This window comes from Pseudogymnoascus destructans (assembly GCF_001641265.1).
Source record: "Pseudogymnoascus destructans isolate 20631-21 unplaced genomic scaffold scaffold_17, whole genome shotgun sequence".
NCBI lineage: Eukaryota > Fungi > Ascomycota > Leotiomycetes > Thelebolales > Thelebolaceae > Pseudogymnoascus > Pseudogymnoascus destructans.
The window spans coordinates 874332-899020 of record NW_020167536.1 but is presented as its reverse complement, the minus strand read 5'-3'; the positions used below and the strand labels follow the sequence as shown (position 1 = coordinate 899020).

Sequence of the window (24689 nt, the reverse complement as noted above, 5' to 3'; positions counted from 1 at the left end):
TCTAGTAGCTCTAGTAGCTCTAGTAGGTCTAGTAGCTCTAGTAGCCCTAGTAGCCCTAGTAGCTCTAGTAGCTCTAGTAGCTCTAACTTACCTAGACTCCTCTGCCCATAAGCCCATAAGCCCATACAGCCCTTTCTACCAATCTACCAAGAGAGTTGGTTATATGGCATGGCTGGCATAGCATCATTACAATTACTACCACTACTACTACCACTACTACTACCACCACTACTACCACCACTACTACTACCACCACTACCACTACCACTACCACTACCACTACTACTACTACTACTACTACTACCACTACCACTACCACTACCACTACCACTACCACTACCACTACTACTACCACTACCACTACTACTACCACTACCACTACCACTACTACCACTACCACTACCACTACCACTACTACACTACCACTACCACTACCACTACCACTACCACTACCACTACCACTACCACTACCACTACCACTACTACTACCACTACCACTACTACCACTACCACTACCACTACTACTACCACCACTACTACCACTACTACCCTTCTCACCCCCCCCACCACCAACCACCCTTTCTACCCCCCAATCTCCCCTTCCACCCACCACCAATCCCCCCCCTTCAAAAATAATCCTCAGCCTGTCTCCTCCTCTCCCTCTTATTTCTCCACCTCTCACCTCTCGCCTCAATCGCCACCTTTCTTCCGTGATTACGCGACTCATATCGCCCTACATACCACTGCGACCACCCGCCTTCATCAACGATAAACGCCCGCCCCCCCACCTCTCGAAGCCCCGATCGCATCTTGATAACGACAAAAAATATTCTGCGACGCTCTGTCACCTTTCAACTATTTATATCGCGACTTTTATTGGGGAGGTCAATGGTGACCGTTCATCCTAACGCGCGCAAAGTCTGAGCCTCGTTGCGCCCGTGATACGTCCTGTCGCATCACCTCGAGCCAGCCCTGGTACTTCGGTTTCATCTTATCTCTGCGCCGCCTTGCAAGGCTTGAGCGTCGGCAGCCTCAGCTCGGGCAGATCCAGCCCGCGAATGTCGTCGGCCCAGAACCAGCCGCTCTCTTCGAGCCATACGAGTCCCTTCCTGAATAACGCGACGGTGAAGCATGCGATGGATGCCCCGGTCTTTGTCCCGCAAGGGCAGCAATATCGCGCCGCGCCGAACGGATCCCAAGCAGCGTACCAACAACTACAAATGTCCTCCATGACCGTGTTCGATCGCGACGGCGCGTCAAACGCTGGCCAGCAGGACACATCTACGCTGCTGTCGTCGACTTCGGCGATTCTCATCCGCAAACTACCACTCAAGACAACCGAAGATTCACTGCGCTCCATGGTCGTATGGTCAAAGGAGTTCAGTGAGGCAGAGGTTCTCCCAACAGAAAAATCAGAGGATGCGGGATTCACATCTGCGATTTTACATTTCAAATCTCCTGCAGGCGCGCATGAGGCGCAGCGACTTCTCAACGGCAAGCTGAATATTTCCAACGACGCGCAGATGGTCGTCGAGATATTCCCAAGCAGTCCACCCATGCCGAGGAAATACACCGTGGACGGCGCATCAAACTCAACGTTCAACGGAGGCCCAGCAAGCAATACATCCTCAGCTTCATCAGCAGGGCCAACACAGCGCCAGTCATCCAGGTTCAACGATACGTTTCAGACTATGGAAAGAATATCACCGACAAACACTACCCTTTATGGGAGCAACGAACTATCAAATCCCGATTCCAGTGCGCATTATCAAAGCCTCTTCTCACCGCAGTCTCCTATCGGCAATCATTTGACCGAGCGAACGCATATCAGTGGCAAGACACTGATAAACAACGACACCATGGACGACGATGAAACGGGTGAGCTTCTGAAAGACCCAGTGGCTTATGCAGAGAACGGAGCTGCATCAGCTCAACCACGGCGCGCAACCAACCCACAGTTACCAATTTCGAGGATGAGCAGCTTGTCGCTGAACACGAATCACATTACCCCGGCACCTTCAGCACCAAACTACACGGCATCGACGCACATGCCATCCATGCAACCTCAGACGGCTACTATGTCATCCACTATGATGAGAAACGCCGCGCTACCGATTCCGTACCAGCTTGGAAATCAGCACTATCCGAGGCATAGCTTCCCGCCTGTGAATCCGGCAGATCAAAATCCTCCATGCAACACCCTCTATGTCGGCAATCTTCCAATAGACACATCGGAAGACGAACTCAAGGCTATGTTCTCAAAGCAGCGCGGCTACAAGCGGTTGTGCTTTAGGACAAAGCAAAATGGGCCCATGTGTTTTGTTGAGTTCGAAGACGTATCATTTGCCACCAAGGCCCTGCATGAGCTTTATGGACACCCGTTGCACAACAGCGTCAAAGGAGGCATCCGCTTGAGCTTTTCCAAAAATCCACTCGGCGTTAGATCTGGCCAAGGTTCAGGCCCACCTGGTCCTCCTGCACCTCCCGGCATCATGCAGAACATGAACGGCATGATGAACAACAACATCACCGGGCCTGGTTTCAGCACGGCAAACGGACCCCCACCAGGCCTTGCAGCACCTCCGGGTCTTGGGCCGAGTAGGGTCCAATACGGTTCTGTAATGAATCCCATGGCTGCGACAAACGGCTACTACGGAGTAGCATATAATAATGCAGCGAATGGGTGGAATGGCCCTCCTTACAATGGCCCCATGGCTGCTGCCATGAGCCAGGCTGCGACGACGAACGGCGCAAATAATGGCTTCCCTCCAGCCTACATGATGGGAAGATAGATGGCAAAGAAGCAGCATGGTCCTGCTGGCACGGCGTTTGGGATCGTTTTAATGTGGATTTGGCGGCACAATTAATATGGCAATCTGGTGTTTATGGGCTCGGGAAGCGCAGGACCTCATCCCCTACCATCCTTCCTACACTGGCATGCAATAATGCGGATTTATCTCGTCGCATTTACACTTGGTGCATCTTTCATAGCGTGGCGCTTTTCGAATCATGATGCCACACAACGCATCTACAACTACGGAGCGCACAATATCGGCAGACACACATTAGCACAAGGTTCTGTGGGACGATACAATTTTTATGGGGGGCATGGGATTGCATGGCTAGCAACGGAGTTCAATTTTCTTTTCTTCGTTTTTGGTGTTCTGTCCTTTTTGAAACAAACTCTTCGTTTCTCGCTCTCATTTTTAGGGATGGCGCAGTAGGCGAGATATCAACATAATTACCTTTTGTTTCTGCTCTTTATTTTTGCAAACTTTTGAAATCATCTGTACGATCTGGGCGCATCATGTGGGATTTGCATGTTGGGCGCATGGACAGGCAGGCATACCTTTTTATCCCCCTCCCAACTAGGGAAGCACGGCTAGCTTCTTGCGCTGGGAGCATATGTATGTTAAACGGAAATGGCTGTGTGTTGAAAGCTATTCAATCCCTTTTTATTTGTTGCGGTCTTGTCTTGTTTTGTGTTTGCGGGGAACGCGAGGGGGTGCTCGGGTTCACGGCGCCTTTTTGATTTTTTTTGTTTTCGATCATTTTAGAGACCGGATGCCCACATAGCTAGGGAGTGTGCTCAGTTGATTCGGAATACCTACATATAGACTTTTGTTGTTGCTCCACGGCATACTTTTGTTCGGTTCTATTGCAGGTTCACATCATCACATCATTCGTTGGTACGCTTTTTCCGCGACTGTTGAAGTCTACCTGGTGATACCTCTGAGAAAGTCGCACATGGACGGGCACACGCACTGGTAGCATAACACATGCAATATCATCTCTGGCACCAGCAGAATGCCGCAAATACAAGCAGTGACGCATTAGCCGAGGCATAGAGATAGCACTGTGCTTTATTCGCCAGGAGACAGACTGTAGAGATCATATCCCTGTACATATAATTATGTCCTAGATCCATCAAACCGCGCTCCCGCATATCTTGAGATTTTGTCTATACCAGACTCCTTTCAGGCTCGCACCAACTATCTAAGGGCCGGGCGGACCATCCCTCATCCCCTGCCCCTCGCGCCCCTCCCCGCAGCATACCCGCTCAACGCTCACAGGATCGTGCACCAAGGCCCGTCCTTCCGGCGCAGCAGGTGCCGGCGCGTCTTCTCCTTCTTCGGCGCTTCGGGCTCGTATTCCGGCTCCTGCGTCACGTCGTTGCCCTTGCGGATGATCTGCCGACAGAGATCGATGAAGACCTCATCGACGTTCGCTGTATGCATGAGATTCCGCACGTGGTGACTGCCTCCAGGGACAGCGTGGACAGGGTAGGGACGCAAACTCACCTCGTCGCCTCGCCGACGTCTCGTAGTACGGCGCATCTCCCCAGCTCTGGCTCAGCGCGAAAGCCTTGGACCGACTCACCATGCGGTCGCCCTCGAGATCGGACTTATTCCCCACGATGACGATGGGCACGTGCTCGTCGTCCTTGATGCGGATGATCTGCTCGCGCAGCTCCGAGAGCTCCTCCAGGCTGCTGCGGCTGGTGATGGAGAAGACAAGGAGGAAGCCCTGGCCCGTCTTCATGTACAGTTCCCTAGGGGCGGCATTAGGATTCTGGGATCACGCGTGCGGTGGCGGCGTAGGGGGCTGGTCCTACCTCATTGCGGCTAGGTGGGAGGGTCAGCAAGAGAGGATCGCGTGGGCGAGGTCTCTAGGTGGACTTACTGAACTGTTCAGTTCCTGCGGTGTCGAGGCTGTGAGGCGTGAGTTGGGGGCTCTTGGGGCCCTGATCAGGAGGGGGTTCCGTACATCTCTAACATGCATTGCCTCCCCTGCGGAAAGTGATGTTAGTTGGGAAAACGGAGACATTGGCAGGGCGGGCTTACATCGACTTGGATCTGCTTCCTGTACGAATCCTCGATGGTGGGATCATAGCTCTCTATCCACACATTTTGGACAAACTGCGCTATATTGGGTGTCAGATACTCGTTTACGCTGCCAGGATTCAGTGTCATGTAGACAAAGTACCTGTAAGGCAACTCTTGCCCACGCCCCCTTGTGCCGCGTTAGCTTCAGGTGCTCTCCAAGTCCGTGTGGGGGGGGTCATACCTGCGCCCAGGACGACGATATGATAGTCCCTCCTGTTGCTATAATATGCGGTCAGAAACAGCACGTCCCCGGCGGCGTGGAGGTGTCAAACCTCTGGTACCTGTTGGGCATGATCAAGGAGTGGTCCGGTTGAGCCAATTGGCTCTGTACCTCTACGTTTTGCCTCCGGTCCGTGATAGCCTTCTCTGAGGGTCTAGTTGTGGCTCCACAGCCCTATCTCTCAGCCCCTATGTGAGTATGGAATAGGGAGTGGATGGCCCCAGCAGCGGTCTCCCCTCTTGACAGAGAAACTAGGTCACGTCACGTGAAAATGGCTGGGCGAATTTTCTTGTGACGTGGGAAATTTCCCCGTGCGCGGAAGTTTTGGAAAAGAAGGTTACGCGCTCCTTCACCGAGCTCCTTTTGCAGTCTCGCGCAGTGGCTATCAATGGCTAGTAATAGCTGACAACAGAACTGGAGATTGCGAGGCGGTCGTGTTTTGCTACGCCTTTCACATATTAATATTGGGGGAAAAAGGTTTGAATAGGGTTTGTGGAGACCAAACCCATATATGATGGTTCTCTCCACCAGACTACGGCTGTACGGGAAGATCCCATGCATATGTATTGCATGAGACACTCTGCCGCTTTGGATTGGCCCTCCTTGGCACGTAGACGAGTTGAGGGATTCCTTTTTCTTTCCCATGGTTGTTAGCATATGACACCATCAACTCCTTTATTTCGAGAATAGAGGCATGTATGGTCATAACTACTACTATGTTAGGGGGCCTAGGGAGCTACCGTGTGCAACGTCACTTTATTTTCCGAAAAATATACAAATTGATACCCATAACCCCGATTACTGCGAGTAAAAACGTCCTTTGCATGGCCGTTAATTCGCCCTTGCGTTTGCTGTCCTCCTGCATCTCTCAAAGCTCAAAATAGACATCTCTAGGCGGCAGCCGCCAGGGTTAGAAAATCAATTATAATCATGATTATTTAGTCGTAATCATAATCATGATTATTTATAAAGCGTATAATCATAATCATGATTTATAATCATGACTATAATCTATACCTTATTAGCCTTAGTTATTACCTAATTAGGTATAGTTTATATAAGCGATAAGATAAGATAAGATAAGATAAGATAAGATAAGATAAGAAAAACGAAATGTTTCTACAGAGGCGTGTACCAAAAGTCCTTGCCGGGCTAACAGTGCCAAGGAATGTAGCGTTCGGGGCTAAAAATAGGGGTAAAGTCAGTAAATAGGCATCGTCAATTCGTATTTTGTAGAGTAGAAGATAATACAGATATTAAATATGCCTTCATACTCTCAATATCTGGATTATGTAATGGTGGGTGCACCAGATGTGAGAATCTAGCACACCCAAGGAAGGGATGATTTTACTAAGACAACACACTGTCTTAGGAAAAAGAGCCAAAGGGTCATAGCTTAGACTATTCCACAACGCAGCAATCAGGTGTGTGATGTAGTGAAGTGGTTCAGACAAGTTGCAACAAATGTTGAGTCTGTCACAGGTTAACACCTCACTGACTTTTCAGAAACAAGGAGTAACAAGATGAATGCTTGGAAGCTTGTAAAAGACGTGGAAGTATGTGATAGTCGATTTACTGTATTGCCTGCTTGCCCTTTCTTAAGGAAAGGGCAATCCTATTATGCCAAAGGAGTGTAGTTCTCTCATTTTCCATGACTTTCCATGACTAACCAGGCTTGGTAACTGTAGTCGATGTAAGAGAATCCCATAGAACCATCTCTTGGGTTCCTAGCCTATAGGAAGTGAAAGGAGGTCCAAGGTCAGAGTACCCCTATAGACAAATTATGTCATAACTTAACCAATCTTGTGGGTAACTAAGGAGCGATGACATGTAATGAATCATAGAGGGTTGTAGAAGCTTCTAGAGCTATCGTTCATGTTCCTAGGCCTCTAGTTGGTAGAGATATGCCATGTGGTAGTATTGGCCCACCCCCTTAAGGAGGAGATTTTCTTAATAACTTGTTCAATGAGTGTCCAAATGATATGCTGTGATGTATGTAGCATAAACAGATGTAGTAGAAGAGTTTGCAGCAATCGTTCAGTAGTATTGCTTCTGTTGTTGGTGTGATAAGCCAAGATATGTATGGTGACTTGTAGGTTTGAGGAGGAGATTTCTAAGTTTGCTCTTGAGTTTGATAGCAAACTGGGTGCAACGAATGTCAGTATGACAAGAACCCAGAACATTATATCAGCAGAATTAGACCTTTCCGTGACGCTCCCTCAACAAGGATATAACCGTGACAGAAGTGCGCTCCTCTTGAGTGGCTCGTACAGCTGACAACTGCATAATAGGGCCTTCACCACATACGTGTCTAGTTCCTGATACCAACAAAGTCAGAAGAAGATCCTGACCTTGACAATTCCAAGGACAAGAAGTGAAGCCTGCTATAATGGCACGCGATGCACAAGGACATGTCATCCGTGACAGGAGTCAAGATCAAGGACAAGAAACCAATCTACTACAAGCAATGAGGACTGCTTAGAAAGCCACACCTACAATAGAAGGGAAACACTACTCGAGGATCCAGAACACCAAGCTACCCTTCGCATTTGGGAGCTTAAAGATCTCTCAGTTGTGAGCACCTGGAGCCAAGCCCAGAGAGAGGCTGCACTTCAAATCCAAAAGCAGATGATGGAGGATTATGATCATGTCACCCAGCTCTACAATACTACCCTCCAGAAGAGTCGAGAGAAGAAGGCTACATATGTTGACAATATCAGCCAGCTACAAGAGGTTATCCAAGCTCATGAGCAGACAATTGCAGGACAAGCTGCTGTTGTGAAATATCTTGAAAATGAGAAGTCAAAAAGCAGCACTACTCGCAATAGAGAATCACACCAGAAATCCACCAAGATCCCGGACCCTCCTACTCTCACAGACGGAATAGAGCCAGCTTATGACGATTGGAGCATTAAGATAAAGATGAAGCTTGAGGCGAACCTTGACCATTTTCCTACTCCAGCCCTTCAGATGGGTTATGTGCAAAGCAGACTAGGTGGCAAAGCCTCCTCTCACATCAATCCACGCCTTCAATCTACTCAGAACAAGTTTCAAACTGTTGGGAATGTTTGAAGTCCTAGACAGAGTCTTCAGTGATCCAGACCGCCGCTTTACTGCACAACGCGCTTATAGAAAGCTCTTCCAAAACAAGGATAACTTTGCTACCTTTTGGGCAGAGTTCCAGAGACTCACTGTTGAACTGGATTACTCAGAATAGACCCTCATTGATGACCTCCACCATAAGGTTAATACGAAGATGCAGACTGCTTTAATAGCAGAGATAAATCCAAGCTCTCTTCATGCCTTTGCACAAAAGTGCTTACTGATTGATCAGAATATCCAGCAACGTCAAATCCAAGACGCTCTGTAAGGATCGTAAGCCTAAGGGTCTCACGGGAGTCCAGGGAACAAGGTCAGGAGGCAGGAAGGTATTGTATTCTGTAAGCACAATAGGTCTACGTAGATACATCGACTATTGACTGGAGGCCTTCTTCCGAGGCCTCCAACCCCTTTTATCTATGCACCTTGTGCCCTATTTTACCGAGCCCTATGGGCCGCTTATGAAAGGGACCTCACGTGGTGGCACGTGATGGCCTTCCTTACACGCTCGCACTGTCCCTCAAGTTATTCAGCAAGCCTTTAAGCCACAAGACTTTTACAGTAAGGCTAAGGAGCCTACTACAAACCCACCTGCTAGCTTTAGACCACCAAGACTATATCGTGCACCACATCAGAACCCTGCAACTGAGAAGCTAATGCAGGAAGGCCGCTGCTTCCATTGAAAGCAAACTGGACACCGAGCTTATGAATGTTACGACGGAACAAGAAGGCTGGCCAACTACAGGACAGGAAGGAGGGAGGTCGCATGAGACCGGCCCTGGTACCTGGAGGGGCAGCGGGGAATAGTAGTTCCGAAAGTATCACGTGACGGACTCGCAGGATGATGAGAAGAGTCCTAAGAGTCCAGGACTCCGAGGACTCGAGTGAGTTCCCAGGAGTCCACTAGGCACGTGACGGACTCGCAGGATGATGAGAAGAGTCCTAAGAGTCCAGGACTCCGAGGACTCAAGTGAGTTCCCAAGAGTCCACTAGGCACGACGCCACTATATAAGTAGATAGTATTTCCTTAGTAGGAGCTTCGTGCTCAACTCAATACAGTATTTGTTATATACTAGTAACGTGTTACTTGAAGCCTTTGTGTCTGATCCCCTGCCTCCTCTGATAAGTAAACCTTTACGCAAGAGAACCTCTGTGTCTTCTATCGTTTAGAAGTCAGCGTTACAATGAATGTCCTACCAAGAAGGCTTTTGAATAATTGTACTCTTTCGAAAACAGTTATAGATTGTCGAGTTTGTAAGGCGTGATTCCAGGATCAAAGAAGCCATCGAATAGCAAGTCGTATATTCATCGTTTGGACAGGATCTTCATTCCTTTCAAAAGCGTCAAGGATGTAAAGGAGCCATTGTCGACAGTAATGAGCTTTGACAGAGGCAATGATACCTTGATCTAGGGCTTGAAATTGACTTGTTGCATTTGGAGGAAGCAAGATAACTCAGATATTCGCAGGGGGTGGTGTCTGTTATGATGGTCACGGAGGTCAAGAAGCCAGTCCGGAGAATAATAAGCTAGATTGAATCTAAAGAGAGAAGAAGAAGAAGAAGGAAGGAAGGTGAGGCTATTCCTCATAATATACAGTTGTCCACTTAGCGGTTGTAGCCTTGGTGGCTAAGGCTGCACCCGTAACAACCGTAACAACCGTAACAAGCTGTAAGCTATAATCGTAACAGTGTCGATTTGAGGGCCATGATATGTGCTGAAAACTTGTCCATGGTAAGAAGAACCTCCCATATTGTACCAATACGAGCATAAAAAGCCCTTAACCATTCTGCCATAATAAACTGATTCATCCAAGCCTTCTTATTCCACCTCCAAACTGTCATACTGACATTCGTTGCACTCAGTTTGCTATCAAACTCAAGAGCAAACTTAGAAATCTCCTCCTCAAATCTACAAGTCACTATACATATTTTGGCTTGTCACACTAACAACAAGAGCAATACTACTCAACGATTGCTACAACCCTCTATGATTCATTACACGTCATTGCTCCTTAGTTACTGGACCGATATGACCACATAGCATATCTCTACAACCCTCTATGATTCATTACATGACATCACTCCTTAGTTACTGGGCTAATACTACACATGACATATCTCTACCAACTTAGAGGCCTAGGAACATGAACGATAGCTCCAAAAGCTTCTACAACCCTCTATGATTCATTACACGTCATCGCTCCTTAGTTACCCACAAGATTGGTTAAGTTATGACATAATTTGTCTATAGGGGTACTCTGACCTTGGACCTCCTTTCACTTCTTATAGGCTAGGAACCTAGGAGATGGTTCTATGGGATTCTCTTACATCGACTACAGTTACCAAGCCTGGTTAGTCATGGAAAGTCTTGGAAAATGAGAGAACTACACTCCTTTAGCATAAATAGGATTGCCCTTTCCTTAAGAAAGGGCAAGCAGACAATACAGTAAATCGACTATCACATACTTCCATGTCTTTTCCAAGCTTCCAAGCATTGATCTTGTTACTCCTTGTTTCTGAAAAGTCAGTGAGGTGCTAACCTCTGACTTATCCCTGAGTTCTCAGACTCAACATTTGTTACAACTTGTCTAAACCACTCCACTATAATACACCTGATTGCTGCATTGTGGAATAGTCTAAGCTATGACCCTTTGGCTCTTTTTCCTAAGACAGTGTGTTGTCTTAGTAAAATCATCCCTTCCTTGGGTGGCTAGATTCTCACATCTGGTGCACCCACCATTACACAACCCCTCCCATTGCTATGACGTTGATGTTTCGTAAAGCTCAAGGCGTTTTCACCTTGCCAATAAACCAAGTAGGCATTGATCAGTACCAGCAGCATTACAACAGAATACGACAGACATCCTTGCCTTGTCCATCTTCCTTCCTACTCAAGCCTCCATTGTAGAAAGCCCACGAGATGGCATCATCTTCCAGTATAAACCCGTCTCGTCCATGTTATAAATGTTGTCCTCTAAATACTCCCCAGCCACTGTCTGAATAGCCCTCATCTCATCCTCTGCTGTCTCACTGACTGATGCACCTTTCTATTCTGGATGTTGTGACGTAGTCCAAATTTCTGTATCCAAGCAATGCTAAACTCTGGTGAAGGCTTCCCTTGATATTGTGGTAGTTGTGACCAAATTCGCTTTGCCTTCTCTTGTAAGATCTCCGCAGTTGTAAAACCTCCTTTTGAATCGATTCATTCTTGCCACTCAAAAAGAATAGCCTCAATATCTGGCCAAGCCACTTCCCGTCAACGTATATTCGTATAATTACTCTTCCCTATTGTTGGTGTATTAATCAGATCATCAAGGTTGATAAATCAGCTGCTAAGGGATTCCGAGACTGTAGATTGACTAATTCGAATGTTGTACTTCTCAAAAAACCAGGCGATACAATCTTTTTGGGAAGGTCGAGGTGTTTTGTTGATGGTCCATTGTTGAAGAGCACGACGCTGTTCAATCGTCATTGAATTGAGCTTTCTCAAAGGCATTCTATAAGATTCAAAAGATTAGCATAAGTCAATATTCAAGGAGGATCTCACGATATCGGATGTATTGTGTTTTGTATGTAAAAAGCTTCCGTACAGAAAAAGATATTGAGATAACGTAAATATTGGCTAAAAGCATATTGACTTATCATATTTTTACTGTACAAAAGTTATTAAGGTTTTAATTGTAGTCACGTGACCATTGATTTAGTGGTGGTTGCCAGATTCCCGGTATGGCCATAGCCCCGTTATGGCCACGACCTACGTTATACCGCAACACTAAAAATGTGAATCCACACCCGTGCGCGCGTATAGCCATTTATTTACTCAACTTAGATGGTAATTAGTTGATGAAAGAGTGGATGGAATTTCACCCGTGGTCAATAACCGGCAATTTAAATATATTATAATTCGCATCATTTTCCCTCATAGCTTCCGGTTGGAATTGTCAAGCTCCACAACCTGATCAATTCCAGGGTATTCTGGAATTGACAGGTCGTATTTATTTGCAATATCTGGACTGACGAATCTTATGGCTGTCAGCTACGATTCTTGAAGTCCCAAAAATGTGCTCAACCACTCACCTGCCTCCCAAGAAATGCCTTCCCTTGAACCATTTCGACAGTGGCTTCGGCGCCGTTAAACTGACAAGTGAGGTAGGATTAAAATCCTTTCCTGGTCCCGAAGTTGGAGGACCAGATTCAATGTTCCATGACGACGGGGCATCAACAGAAGTTACATCTACCTTGGACTTTGCTAAAGCTTCTATAACAGGCCCGAAGGGGTCTCTCACTTCGCCAGTGAAACTGAACCCTATTTTTGCGATCAATGAAATGTCAAGCCCCGCTGATTTCATGATATTACATACCAAAGATCGCATCGACCACATGATCTGTCTCCTCAATGGCAGAGTGGAAGTCGTCTACAAAGGGAATGTTTAGGCTTTTCAACTGAGTAGATAAACGCTGCCGAGGAGCATGTTAGCATTCGCCCAAATCACCAGAAGGCAAGGCAGACTGAGCACGGAGAGAAGTGACGAAGCGTTAAACTAAGCAATATGGGTAAACTGGACCATGGAAGCTCTTGCTTTCCACAGAATAGGGGCGAGTGGCTAGAGACTGGGGCCATTCTGAGATAGAGAGATACTCAAACCTACCTGATACAGGTTGTTCTTGCTTTGCTTGGGGTAATATATTGTCGGTTTATAGCCATAGTGCCAAAGATGTCGGGCTGCAACCAAGCCATCTCCGCCTTCGTATTCACGTCAGTATCCTCTACTCTCCACTGACTTTGAGGGAGGGGGCCTATCACCATTGTTACCAGGGCCGCATGCAACCAAGATTCGGCGACCTCTGCTCGGAGGATGAAGACGGTAGACTGGTACGAGTTAGGAGACTGAGAAGCCTTGTGGGACCAACGGCCCAAGATTCCCGTCGCACATACCAGCTTGTGATACTGACAAGCCTGCCAGTTCCATCAGCTGATCGATGGAAAAGGCACCGACAGTCATCAGGTCTTGATCGAGAGCAGCGGCGCTCTTGGCACTTAGAGTCTTTATCCTGTAAGCCTCAATCTCGAAGATGGGTATATACCAAAGAAGGGACTGTATCCTACCTTCAAAGCCATTTTGCAGTAAAATATATTGGATATTCCACGGAACCCACTAAACAGGAGAAAGTGAGAAATAGATGTAGATTGAACAAAGCCACTTGTAAAGTGCCCCAAAAGAACAATATCTTCAGTCAGAAACAATAAACAGGACAATAACCGTGCATCAATCTAGCTCTTATAATTATTTAATCGCACCAAATACCAGCAAACCTGACGTCATGATACCGCCCAGAAACCCAACCCACGCTTACATAATCTACGGAGCTGCAAAGGGCCAAAGAGAGGGTCGGCGATATAATTTCCCGATGACCACCAACCGCCAAAAGTTGTCGTATCGCGTTTCCGAGATTTCGAACGACCACCTCACAGCCCCGACCATTGTCAATTCGCACACCATGGTTGTTAAGATACGCCTAGCACGATTTGGGAGGCGGAAGGCCCCCTTCTACAATATCGTGGTGGCGCAAGCGAGGTTTGTTGATCTGGAGCGTACCTGAGGGGGGACAACGACTAATTGATTGTGCTGCAGAACCGCAAGAAACAGCAAGCCCCTCGAAGTGCTCGGTATGTGGAGGATCGATAGCTGGGGAGGAGTAGGTCACTAACGATTGGCAGGCACATATGACCCGATACCAAAGAAGCCAGAGGATGGCGAGGGAAGGCTGTTTAAGGATATCCGGTTGGACTCGGTGAGGGCGAGATACTGGCTAGGAGTTGGCGCACAGCCGTCGGATCCAGCTTGGAGACTGCTTTCTATGGTGAGAGCTTCTTTTGGATGGTGATAGAATGACACAGAGGCTGACTTAGATTTAGGTTGGGCTTATGGAGCCGAAATTTCGGGGAAACCAGAGCGCCAAACCCGCTGCGGGCGAAGCAGGGAAGGCAGTGTAGTGATGTTCACTCGGGCAGTGCATAGCGTGGCGTTTTAACAGATTAGGGGATTCGAGGCATCTGTATTTGCAGTCCAAGAGGACTGTTGTGTAATCGACCTCTATGTAATTTTATGTACAATCTTATGATTCCCATCTATATATCATGCCTCGTGAACCCCAATAACGAACTCTATCTAGCCAATCTGTTTAGAACCCCAAACAAACGCCAACCCCAACACAATGCTGTCGCTAGACTACCCCTCAACCCAGCATAAAACCAAGTTAAATTCAATGCGTTATCAAGAAATAAGTATTAGTAGTCAGGCAAGTCGCCATGACGATGAAACCGTAGATGACCAAACCCAATGCCAAATAGCGGATAATTGCTTCCTTGTGAGAAGCCTTCCTAACTGCGCCACTCTCCTCAAATAGTCCGTTCGTGGCCGAAGCACTATCCTCGTCATCCTTTGCAAGTCTCTGGTGGTGAATGGAATCAGGCGAAGAAATCTTGTAGTAAAAGATACCGGGCAGAATAAAGCTGATGCTGGTACTGCCAGTGGCCCCCACATAAGCAAGGACGGTGTCCAATGACGACACAGACATAGCTACAATATAGCTGAGGACCACAATCACGGTCGTGATGGCAGCAAACTTGACGTCGCCAATGACCTCAGCACGGCCAGAGTGGCCAGTAGACCCTGGAAGTAGTGGTGCAGCCCTCGAAGGCGATACGCTTGTTTCTCTCGACTTTGTCCATCTGGCAGGACGCCATTTAAGTACGGCAACAACAGATGCCCTGCAGGGATGGACTTGAAGTGGGAATGAAAATATAACGAGGACGACTATCGCAGCCTTTGCAATTGTAGAGGCAACATTAGGGACGTCTGGGAAATGTCAGCAAAGCACAAAGGTAACGGAAGCGTATATCATACACATTCCGACAATATTCCCGGCAACATCACTGCCGAATGACAGATACCCGGTGATTGCGACTACAATATAAGTAGAACAAGCAGACCCGATACTCGCGCCGATGACGCTCTTGATACTGCAAAAAGTTTATTAGCATTTGCAGATGAGCAATTGGCGCCTATTAAACAACTCACGTGCGAGGGGAGTTGTCTTTAATCTCGTTCACAATGGAGAACATCTGTTTATTGTTAGGCCGCCTGTCAGACGCGTTCAATCGGAAAGACTCACATTCTGATGGCACGTATAGGCGAAAACAATCACAGGCAGACTACTGAACGCCGCAATCGCACTTTCCCACTGCACAACGCGAATTGGTCCTCGATCTGCCATAGTGTCCCCCTTTGCAAAGTGATATACGACCAGGATGACCAGATATCCAATGGAGATGAGAGCAACAACGCTCGTATACTTCAGTGAATCCAGGCGCCGGAGGAAAGATAGAGGTATCACGACCAGCCTGATATCAGTTAGTAACGATTGCAAGATTTGAATCTTTTGGGATAGGTGGGTGGGGGGATTTACATAAAGACTGTTATCCAAAATTGACGGTCAACCAGAAATGGTACGTTTGCCGCTGATGGATTGAATCCTTTAACAACTCCGGGCATCAAGTCTCCAATAATGATGAGGTAGCTGACTCCAACACCAAAACACTTTATGGCTATTGCGCCGTCGAAAATAACTGCTGCACTTGGATAAGTCATCTGAGAGAGGGCGAAGAATGATGCATGGCCACGTTCAAGGTAGCGTGCACATCGAGATTGTAGGTAAAGGCCGAATGAAGCAGTCATTGCAGACCATATGATGACGATTGTTCCAAGGAGGATACCCATATGTGCCATCGCGAGGGGCATTGCCAACGTTCCAGCGCCGATAACTTGTAAAAATCAGTAGGGGCCCTTGGGCGACGGACACGATGGCAACATACTCGTATTTACCAAGTTGATGTTGCTGCTCATCCACGACGCCTGGCCCGAAAAAGCCGCATCTTTGTATGTCCTTTTAGGCCACTGCCTGAATAGTTGGTGATATCAGCGACTGTTGCTCACAGGACCACCACCCATAGTGTCCATGCTTACCGTCTCCCCCCTCCAACCTGGGGGTTATCCATAGGGCTCTGGGCGTCGGACGTATTGATGGTGGAATATGTCATTGCATCAATCACGATATCCTTCCACGAGCGCGGAGGAATATGCTGTCGTTGGGGCTGAAAGTCTGACGATTTATGTGGTCGCTGTTATCGTTGGTGGCGTGACAATCTGGGATGTCGACGTGGTTTGGTACAAATACTGGTTTAGTGTCGGTGTTTGAAGGGCAGGAACAGACGCATTACATGCGCCGTGGCAACCGAATGCCTGGAAGAGAGCGACAACTATATAATTATAAAGAATGAAGAATGAAGAATGAAGAATGAAGAATGAAGAATGAAGAATGGTTTGTGTTCTGTCTGGGGAGATTGCCAAGTATCTCGATACTAGCGCCGACCCCAAGACTCCAAGGTCATCATTCCCAACGTCAATGTGGTCCGTTTGACAATATGCTCAGCCTCGTCATTTCCTTGGCGCGTTGGTTATCGGGAAATGGTCAGTGCATATCTAACGAATTGTCCTCCAGCAACTGCTGGGAGCATAAACCATAAACCGATAGAACCCCAATTCAATACCAATGGATCACGATGCGGATGATGCAGCTAGGCTGACTCTTGATCTCCTGGAGGCCCGGCTACGTCAGGCTGAGTATACAATCTACGGACATCTCGATGGCAATGCCAACAGCCTCAAGCGGAAGTCAGTGGCAGAGCGGCTTCACGAGCTAGAGAAGGGCCTGGACGTGATCGCTGCGAAGTCCCAGGTTGCTCAGGGCCTATTGAAGCTTCGTGAGTTGATGCCCTGAAGGTGATAGTTGGCGACCAGTGAGCTCACATTGTGCGGTTAGATGCGCGGCATCCCGATCTCTTCTACAGCCCCGATAGCGAGGTGCCGCCATCTCTACTTGACCTATCGTCCAAATCAGCCATCGTCCTCTCCTCGGCAGCCTCATTCCCGCTGACCGCCTCGAGCTTGACGTCGATCCGCGATACCCCGATACCTGAGGCCGAACGATCCGCCAAGATCATGGCGACAAGACCTCAAGTCTCGGAGCTCGAGGCACTCCAGGCCGCGCAGATGAAGACTGTTGCGTCGCTGAAGGAGCGCACAGCTGCCGTCCTCCAGCGGTGTTACTCGGTGGATATCTTACAATCTGGCGAGCACTGGGCAGAGATAGAGGGCAGGATTGACAGCACGGAGCAAGGCATACGCCGAGCAGAAATCGCGCGGCAGGAAGAGGCTGCTGGATGAGACATTCATCCAACATCCATCCACCTACGACCCAACATCCATCCACCTACGACCCAACGTCCATCCATCACACACACAGTAAGAAAATGGTATCTCCTATACGGCAACTTCCCCAGGCACAGTCGTTGTATTTAATCTCGGCCCTGGTCCTCCTGTCCCTGCCCTCAACACTGTCTCCATCGTGGCGATGGTGGACTCCCATATTACTCTCTAAAATCCAAAATACTACAATACTGCTGTGTGCAATACTGCTGTGTGCAATACTGCTGTGTGCAATACTTTCAACTACCCCTTTTTCTGTACAACCTTTTTCTGTACAACCTTTTTCTGTACAACCATTGATTGGAGCTGTTCCCAAAGGTCCACTTGCTCTACTAGCGACTCAGATCCAGTCCACAGCCTAGCCGCCAGTCCACAGCCCAGTCCACAGCCCAGTCCACAGCCCAGTCCACAGCCCAGTCCACAGCCCAGTCAACACCTCCAACCAGCCTTTTTGAAACGCTCCCCTTCTCAATTTCATTTTCTCCCACGTCTCACATCACCCATCGCGTCGCATATCAACACCCCATACACCATACAATCCAACAACTCGTCTGCCCTTTGCCCTTAGAAGTCACCCAGCCCTCAAATACGGATTCAAATTCTCCTACACGGACTCCTCCGTCCTGTGTGTGTGTGTGGTCTGTGCTTCCTATCCCGAGATTGTCTCTCTCTCGTCTCCCCAACTGTCAGCCCAAACCCACCGCCAGCCACCACGACGTCGTCCTCAGCCAGCAACGTCGCCAGCTGATTCCATTCGCGCCTGAGAGATACCGCTAGTCGAGCTCTCCATCGCCTTCCTTTCTTCGCGGTCCTTTAATTGTCGCTCAGCAGCAGCTCGTATCACGCGCGCGACACTCTCTTCGTCGCCCTTCGCCATCGACTGTACTTCTCGACGGACCCGACGACTGAATTGCGACCCGACTTACCCACGGCATAATCTGGGAAGGGGGTTCGGGATACCATCAGTGATCCGGTTTTCCTTATGCCATCTTACGGATCGCTGCACTCGCCATCACTACGCAAAATGAACGGCAATATGGGCTCATCCATGAGAGGGCGCGCTGGGGGAATGGGCGGGATGAGCATGGATAATATCTTCGGCGACCCTTTCGCTCTGGCCACACTCTCCATAGCGCTGGTAAGTCTTGCTGAAACAACAGAATGCCATATCACCAACTAACTCTTCATCAGCTGGCCTGGTTAATTGCTCTTATCGGGACGATTGTCACCGATGTGAACGGCGACGTGCAGAGCTACGCCTGGTTCGCCGTCTTCTATATGCTGGCCTGCATTATCGGCGTCTTTGTGGTTATCGCTTCCAACACATCTGCGACTTACAGCGTAGCGGTCGTTGGCTTCCTGGCTATTGGATTCACCGTGACAAGCTCAGCTATCAACGGCGTTATTTTCGCCCCCATTGGGTCGATGAATGCCATGGCTGCGGGAGACATTCTTCTCTGCATGGTTACCGTAAGATCTCCTTCCAACGTGCACTGTTTTACACATCATACTAATTCGCTGTAGGTTGTTTGGATATTTTACTTCGGATCTACTCCATCTGCGGTCTCCCGCGCCTACCTCGACTCGTTTGCTCTTCACAAGGAGCAGCCTTCTGCGAGCAGCAACCGCGGCATGTCCCACGCCTATGGAAGCGGCCGACCTGATACTTCTATTTCGCGCCAGGCTCCACAGATGTACACCTCCGCGCAACTCAATGGATTCGAAACCTCGTCACCTGTCCAGTCCGGTTTCACCAACGCAGGGATGGGAACCGATAAGGGATCTATCCAGCAGCGCTTCGGCAACAGCCCCGCCCCCGTCAACTCTGGGACCGGCGCACCGAGCCAGATTCCCGAGCAGACCGTCCCCGAGGTTGTCGCCCCGACAGAATACCCCTACAGGGCGAAAGCCATCTACTCATACGAGGCGAATCCCGACGACGCCAACGAGATCAGCTTCTCGAAACACGAGATCCTAGAGGTTTCCGACGTGAGCGGAAGGTGGTGGCAAGCGAAGAAGGCCAACGGCGACACGGGCATTGCCCCTTCGAATTATCTCATTCTATTATAGTGCAATGGCGAATTTGTCAGGTTTAAGTAATGACGACTGATTATGTACTCACACCCTATCGTACGGGTATCATTTCCTTTGTTAATGTATTCTTGCCCTCTGGCCCCGCGGCTCTGGCACGAGAGCGGGACATGTTATTTTTAAAGTGCCGGCCTCGCCTTGTCCGTGTGCGGTCGAGGCTGCTGGGAAGTTCTGTATTAGCGGTTTATTCTAGGGAAGACATCTTGTTGGACTTGCAACTGGCGTTGGATTGATGATGGGGGAATATGGCACATACATCTGGGCTACTCGTCGTCAGGCACCCTCATCTCGTGGTGGACTCAGGAAAATGTTACATGCATACACTCACTGGTTGAAATTGAAAAGTGTAAATGAAAATTATAAACATCGTTGATGTAGCCCCTGATGTGTCTTGTTAATTGGTTGAAGCGTGTTGAAGGGTGCTGAAAACTGTAATATTGACCTTGCGAGGGCTACGGCAAAGGTTCACTTGCAGATCGTGCTACTCAGTCATTGGTGATTGATGTCAGATAGTTTGTTACTACCAAAAGCCAACAATCTTAGAGTCAGTAGCTCATTCCCATCAATATGCCAAGGAAGCGTTACTCCACTGGTACTAGATGTGAACTTTTACATCGCCCAGATGAGCCTTTGCCGCTCATGGAGGTGCATAATCTCAGCACCAACTGATGACAAAAGCTTGAGTAGGAGCAAGTGGAACCTTGGCCATTACTTCACTTCACGCTGCAGCATATAAAATTATACGTGCTACTGGCATGTATTATTCAGAGGCCCTAGAATACAGATACGATAACGCGTGCTGAAATAAGAGCTACAGATACGTTTGTGAAAACACAAGAGGGTGCCAAAAAAAACCATCTACTGATTCCCAGTAGTCGACGCCGAACCCTGTCCTTGTAATCTCAACTATTAGGTGCTATTCACTTCCCCATAACTTGGAGAGTTACTTGGAACCCTGGATATTGAATCGGTGCCGCCCTTAATTATTCTGCTGGTTGTTGAGGATCCGAAGAATGGCGAGGAACAAGTTGAGAATATCGAGGTATAGGGAAATGCTTGCCTAAAATCGCACCGTTAGAATGAGGTTTCATTTCTATAAAGGCTGCTGCACTTACTGCAATCTCTTCCTCCACGTGATAATGACGCATGATCAGCTGCGTATCGACAAGAATATACGCCGAGAAAAGGAGCGCAACGATTCCCGAGTATGCCAACTCGACTTTGCTGTTATGCGGGAAGAACGCTGCCATGAAGCCAAACAATATCACCGCCCACAGAGTACCGAGCAGGTACGGCATCCACGAGGTGAAATCATATTTGGTTTGGCAGGCGAAAAGAGTCAGGCCAATGAAGAGCCCTGCGGTTATCAAAACAGCTTGGAGAACAAGTCGAGATTGGTAGAAGGACACGACCACGGAGATGGCGTAAGCCTCGAGACCTGTGAAACCGGCCAGGAAAAGGAGATTGGTTGGATAGGACTTCCGTTTCCAATACGTGAGCAACATGAACCCGATCGCACCAAACATCTGGGACTATGTCAGCACGATGCTCAATATTTGTAAGATAAACCAGAGCCGAAAAATTAGCAGGCTGAAGGACCGGAAATGCATACAGAAGTCCACATCATCCACTGATTACTCTGAATCCAGTCCTTGTAACCACTGTGGAAGAAAGATATCGAGCTCAGGACGGCGGTTGCTAGCAATTGCACAGTGCTTAGTTATGTCAGTAAAATGTTATTTGGTGGGCGAGGAAGGGCAACTGACAGGATAGCGTAGACCTTTCGTACGAACTGCATTCGAATATCGATTGTGGCCTCCGCCACGGATCCCCCAAACTAAGTTGAGTCAGCCCTGCTCATGTCCAGACCAGCGTGGTCAAATACCTTGAAGTCATCTGGAACATTATCTTCACTGTTCCTTGGGCCCCCGAGCAGTGCGTCTTCATCTCTGCTTGAGCTGGGCTGGTCTTCATACGATGGTGGGGCCTGGGTGTAGTGGGTGTCATCGAGGGAATCGTGCTGGCGCGCCTGAGTATATTTCGTGGTATCGGCCATCGTCAAATAGCGTTATAGAAAGCCGCTGAGCCTCGTAGTATAGTAATTCGTTTGGCGGTCCGTTATGAAGTGAGCTATACTCTTGATCTGATCTGTGAAGGTTCAAGGCGATGTCAGGTCATCGGCAGGCTCCAACATCCTGGGAGTCCCACCAAGTGGCGACAGGGGCCACTGTTTCTTAGTCATGATTCGCTTGCTCCAATATCCATGTACAACATTCATGTAGCCGCGACTCCACATCTTCTCCAGTCTGTGAATATAGCTTCTTTCTTTCCCCAGCTTACTTGCTTGTGTAGGTGCTGTATAGTCTTTGAATATAGCTTCTTTCTTTCCCCAGCTTACTTGCTTGTGTAGGTGCTGTATAGTCTTTGAATATAGCTTATTTCCTTTTTTTCCCAGCTTACTTGCATAGTCCTGTACAGTAAGGAGTAAGGACTGGAGTACTGGCACGGTAACTGTCTATCCGTTTAGTTGTACAGTGCAGCACCTTAATTTCATAATATAATCTTTGAGTCCCTCCTGTGATACCTCAATAGCCCGGTGCTCCAACAGGCTCAGTAGTACGACATCCACGTAACATATCACTTTATGGCTTTTTGGGGCGACAATGCAGGGGAAGATTTTCATGAATAACACTCTTACATAGTACAACACCATCGTTCAACATTCGTAGCATATTAGTAACAGACTGAGGGTAGCTTAACCGAGAGTCTCCGTGTTTGCAAAATAGAAACTGAAAGAAAAGCTACATGAGTTTTGAGAGTACAAAAAAATACCTCTCCCATGCGAAAACAATCCACACAGAGGTATCGCTCGGCGGTCGGGAAGCATCGTCCCAGAGTAATATTGACAAAGCGGCAATGGAATAATTTTAGCACCTCACTCCTCGGCGTGACCATTCGTGGCCTCGAGATGCGCAGTCTGTTCGCGGTGCATCCTTGCTTCAATCTCCTTCAGTTGGCTCTCGCGGGCCAAAAGCTCTTGTCTCTTCTCGTTGATCTCGCGCTGCACCTTGATCTCGATCTCGCGCAGCTTCTCCTCCTCTCTGCGGAGCTGCTCCTCCTTGAGCCTGACAGATTGCGAGGCAAGATCCTCGGGGTTCATAGAAGAGTCCCTAGTAAAACATCAGTAAACATACAACTGCTCTGCTCACTGGGGAACCTACGCTCCAGCGCCGCCATCAACGCTCTTGCTGAGCTTCTCGGTACGGTAATTTTCGTAAAGGAAGTCATGGGTAATCTCCTTCAGATCCGCCAAGTGACTGTGCAGAAGAGCACTACGGATAGCAAGGAAGTCGGAGTGCCTGGGGTTGTCGACCTCTACAACACCCCATGGGTACTGTCTGGCTCTAACTTTGCGACCACCGATCTCGACAACTTCCTCGGAGCCGACAATAGCGAACGGCATGAGACCTCGGAGCTCAGCATTTTCTTCGACAGTATCCTCATCGTCCTCCTCGATGTCATAAGGGAAGTTGTACACAGGAATGCGATAGTGCTCGATATCCTCCATGACAAGCTTCTTGGATTCAGCCAACTCAGCGGGCGTGAGAGAGTCGGCTTTCCCGATGACAGGGATCACATTGACTCTTGGTGAAAGTCGCTTCATGAGTTCGATATCTAGTTCACGGAGTCTACGCCAGTCAGATCGAATATCGCTTTATATGACGGGGTGCATACCCGTGTCCTGTAGGAGTAATAAAGTAGAGAAGAGCATGAACACGATTGTCGCGGAATCGTGGGTTACGCTTAATGCGCGACTCCTCCGCAAGAATGTCATCGTACTGTCGCTCGAGGTAGCCAACAATCTCGCCGAAGCTATACAGTTGTCAGTAACCCGTATAAGGATATTATCTCTTAATGAGTGCGTACCTCGCCTCGTTGTCAATTTGATCTCCGAAACCGGGCGTATCGACAACAGTCAGAGAAATACGCGTTCCCTCTTCGTCCAACTCGAGTTCTGTTATCCGAATCAGTGTTGTTTCCGTTGGCAGTTTGTTCGAGGCTTTGCTCACCGACAGTGATTGGCTTGATTTTGACGCCTTCCTCGATATGCGCATTCGCTGCATCATCATCATCCTTGCCAGGAAGCACCTTCTTGCCGCAGAGAGTGTTGACGAAAGTTGTTCGGCCTTCTCAAAATATTAGTTCCGAATACAGATAGACGCGTTTGAGGGAGATCCTCTCACCGGAGCCAGATGCGCCCACGACAGCAATGCTGAATTGGATACCTCTGAAGGAAACAAACAGGTTAGCAGCAGATCTCAAGCGTGAATCAGATCAAGGCCATACTTCTTCACGTTCTTCTTCTTGCGGATCCGGATCTGGGACATCTAAAGGTTAGCACAATGATTTGGTCGGTATGCGATGGGGAGTGCTCACTGCGCCCAATGGAGAAGACATGGCGTCGGACAATCTAGGTATTGGGATGCCCAATTGAATTCGAAGGGTGATAGAGTATGGTGGAAGGGGGTGTAAGTGAGATGTTGATGCTCCCGAGTGTAGAAGAGGTTGATGGGGAGGTCTCCAATATGAAAGTTAGGGGTTGGCACTGGGAAGTAGCGAAATTCAGGGCCCAAGGTAATGTGATGGGTCAAATTGGGACTAGCCTATTTGGTTCACCTCCCTTTCAGAAATACACTTTAGGTTACTAACGTTACCTGGTAGTACTACTATGGTAAGGTACTTGAAGAGACGAGGCTGAAGAGGCGCTAACAGTCGTAATCCTTACCAAGTTGGATGTACCAAACCATGGGGGTACTACCATGCCAATATCACCTACCATACCACTACTCTTTGGATCCAAGGCAAAGTTGATAAGGCTTCAGTTACCCGTTATATTCCCTTCAAGAAGGTTGAATTCGAGAGAAAACAAAATAGTTATCACGCAAACTTATAAATAGCAACTTGGTAAAACATCCCATCACGTTATATTGCCGCTAGAACGACGAGGCGAGCGTGCCTAGCCCGGGACCTTTTGTCAAATCAGTCCGCGTTTGACAGATCTGGC

At 48.4% G+C, this 24689-nt stretch overlaps 10 protein-coding genes across 10 annotated transcripts; 4 read left to right on the top strand and 6 right to left on the bottom strand.

The window, feature by feature from the left end:
* Positions 1-1058: 1058 nt before the first annotated feature.
* WHI3 (cell cycle RNA binding protein) lies at positions 1059-2792 on the top strand (the record flags this gene model as incomplete). The annotated part of the gene is made up of 1 exon (XM_024470697.1): positions 1059-2792. The coding sequence occupies one exon, from the start codon at positions 1059-1061 to the stop codon at positions 2790-2792; it is 1734 nt and encodes a 577-aa protein (XP_024322202.1).
* Positions 2793-4067: 1275 nt separating this feature from the next.
* RSR1 (Ras- protein rsr1) lies at positions 4068-6055 on the bottom strand (the record flags this gene model as incomplete). Its single annotated transcript, XM_024470696.1, has 9 exons — positions 5159-6055; positions 5068-5105; positions 4987-5013; positions 4845-4924; positions 4768-4790; positions 4684-4712; positions 4616-4625; positions 4302-4552; positions 4068-4228 (listed from the first exon to the last, which is right to left on the bottom strand). Exons 1-9 carry the CDS (start codon positions 5176-5178, stop codon positions 4068-4070), a joined length of 639 nt encoding a protein of 212 aa, XP_024322201.1. The 5' UTR covers positions 5179-6055.
* Positions 6056-11797: 5742 nt separating this feature from the next.
* On the bottom strand, positions 11798-13512 carry VC83_07117 (uncharacterized protein). Its single transcript, XM_024470695.1, has 7 exons — positions 13312-13512; positions 13141-13249; positions 13009-13074; positions 12854-12948; positions 12566-12662; positions 12282-12510; positions 11798-12226 (listed from the first exon to the last, which is right to left on the bottom strand). Exons 1-7 carry the CDS (start codon positions 13321-13323, stop codon positions 12124-12126), a joined length of 711 nt encoding a protein of 236 aa, XP_024322054.1. The 5' UTR covers positions 13324-13512; the 3' UTR covers positions 11798-12123.
* A 101-nt stretch (positions 13513-13613) lies between these two features.
* Positions 13614-14257, top strand: MRPS16 (37S ribosomal protein S16, mitochondrial; the record flags this gene model as incomplete). Its single annotated transcript, XM_024470694.1, has 4 exons — positions 13614-13780; positions 13838-13872; positions 13924-14066; positions 14122-14257. 4 exons carry the CDS (start codon positions 13614-13616, stop codon positions 14197-14199), a joined length of 423 nt encoding a protein of 140 aa, XP_024322053.1. The 3' UTR covers positions 14200-14257.
* Positions 14258-16561, bottom strand: VC83_07115 (uncharacterized protein). Its single transcript, XM_024470693.1, has 7 exons — positions 16232-16561; positions 16081-16166; positions 15675-16029; positions 15381-15609; positions 15287-15330; positions 15113-15228; positions 14258-15064 (listed from the first exon to the last, which is right to left on the bottom strand). Exons 1-7 carry the CDS (start codon positions 16303-16305, stop codon positions 14469-14471), a joined length of 1500 nt encoding a protein of 499 aa, XP_024322056.1. The 5' UTR covers positions 16306-16561; the 3' UTR covers positions 14258-14468.
* VC83_07114 (uncharacterized protein) lies at positions 16536-17558 on the top strand. Its single transcript, XM_024470692.1, has 2 exons — positions 16536-17028; positions 17088-17558. The coding sequence occupies exons 1-2, from the start codon at positions 16818-16820 to the stop codon at positions 17489-17491; spliced, it is 615 nt and encodes a 204-aa protein (XP_024322055.1). The 5' UTR covers positions 16536-16817; the 3' UTR covers positions 17492-17558.
* Positions 17559-17940: 382 nt separating this feature from the next.
* On the top strand, positions 17941-19992 carry SHO1 (Transmembrane osmosensor). Its single transcript, XM_024470690.1, has 3 exons — positions 17941-18671; positions 18725-19003; positions 19058-19992. The coding sequence occupies exons 1-3, from the start codon at positions 18516-18518 to the stop codon at positions 19601-19603; spliced, it is 981 nt and encodes a 326-aa protein (XP_024322049.1). The 5' UTR covers positions 17941-18515; the 3' UTR covers positions 19604-19992.
* Positions 18258-18468, bottom strand: VC83_07113 (uncharacterized protein; the record flags this gene model as incomplete). Its single annotated transcript, XM_024470691.1, has 2 exons — positions 18258-18413; positions 18460-18468. The coding sequence occupies 2 exons, from the start codon at positions 18466-18468 to the stop codon at positions 18258-18260; spliced, it is 165 nt and encodes a 54-aa protein (XP_024322050.1).
* Positions 19993-20367: 375 nt separating the features above from the next.
* On the bottom strand, positions 20368-21871 carry VC83_07111 (uncharacterized protein). The gene is made up of 5 exons (XM_024470689.1): positions 21510-21871; positions 21391-21461; positions 21237-21339; positions 20740-21150; positions 20368-20684 (listed from the first exon to the last, which is right to left on the bottom strand). Exons 1-5 carry the CDS (start codon positions 21678-21680, stop codon positions 20604-20606), a joined length of 837 nt encoding a protein of 278 aa, XP_024322052.1. The 5' UTR covers positions 21681-21871; the 3' UTR covers positions 20368-20603.
* A 424-nt stretch (positions 21872-22295) lies between these two features.
* Positions 22296-24217, bottom strand: VC83_07110 (uncharacterized protein). Its single transcript, XM_024470688.1, has 8 exons — positions 24062-24217; positions 23972-24003; positions 23869-23912; positions 23695-23811; positions 23552-23639; positions 23360-23497; positions 22846-23313; positions 22296-22794 (listed from the first exon to the last, which is right to left on the bottom strand). The coding sequence occupies exons 1-8, from the start codon at positions 24080-24082 to the stop codon at positions 22560-22562; spliced, it is 1143 nt and encodes a 380-aa protein (XP_024322051.1). The 5' UTR covers positions 24083-24217; the 3' UTR covers positions 22296-22559.
* Positions 24218-24689: the final 472 nt, after the last annotated feature.

Coding starts and splice junctions, on each gene's coding strand:
- VC83_07117 (XM_024470695.1), bottom strand. Junction 12,949..13,008: donor ATGCGGCCCTGGTAACAATG/GTGATAGGCCCC, acceptor GTGAATACGAAG/GCGGAGATGGCTTGGTTGCA. Junction 12,663..12,853: donor GCAAGAACAACCTGTATCAG/GTAGGTTTGAGT, acceptor GCTCCTCGGCAG/CGTTTATCTACTCAGTTGAA.
- VC83_07115 (XM_024470693.1), bottom strand. CDS start 16,305: ATGACATATTCCACCATCAATACGTCCGACGCCCAGAGCCCTATGGAT. Junction 15,610..15,674: donor TTTTGGATAACAGTCTTTAT/GTAAATCCCCCC, acceptor AACTGATATCAG/GCTGGTCGTGATACCTCTAT. Junction 15,065..15,112: donor CGGGAATATTGTCGGAATGT/GTATGATATACG, acceptor GACATTTCCCAG/ACGTCCCTAATGTTGCCTCT.
- VC83_07114 (XM_024470692.1), top strand. CDS start 16,818: ATGGATCACGATGCGGATGATGCAGCTAGGCTGACTCTTGATCTCCTG. Junction 17,029..17,087: donor TCAGGGCCTATTGAAGCTTC/GTGAGTTGATGC, acceptor TTGTGCGGTTAG/ATGCGCGGCATCCCGATCTC.
- SHO1 (XM_024470690.1), top strand. CDS start 18,516: ATGCCATCTTACGGATCGCTGCACTCGCCATCACTACGCAAAATGAAC. Junction 18,672..18,724: donor CCACACTCTCCATAGCGCTG/GTAAGTCTTGCT, acceptor ACTCTTCATCAG/CTGGCCTGGTTAATTGCTCT. Junction 19,004..19,057: donor TTCTTCTCTGCATGGTTACC/GTAAGATCTCCT, acceptor AATTCGCTGTAG/GTTGTTTGGATATTTTACTT.
- VC83_07111 (XM_024470689.1), bottom strand. CDS start 21,680: ATGGCCGATACCACGAAATATACTCAGGCGCGCCAGCACGATTCCCTC. Junction 21,462..21,509: donor ATGTTCCAGATGACTTCAAG/GTATTTGACCAC, acceptor GACTCAACTTAG/TTTGGGGGATCCGTGGCGGA. Junction 21,340..21,390: donor CGAAAGGTCTACGCTATCCT/GTCAGTTGCCCT, acceptor GACATAACTAAG/CACTGTGCAATTGCTAGCAA.
- VC83_07110 (XM_024470688.1), bottom strand. CDS start 24,082: ATGTCTTCTCCATTGGGCGCA. Junction 24,004..24,061: donor TGTCTTCTCCATTGGGCGCA/GTGAGCACTCCC, acceptor TAGATGTCCCAG/ATCCGGATCCGCAAGAAGAA. Junction 23,640..23,694: donor AATCAAGCCAATCACTGTCG/GTGAGCAAAGCC, acceptor TTCGGATAACAG/AACTCGAGTTGGACGAAGAG.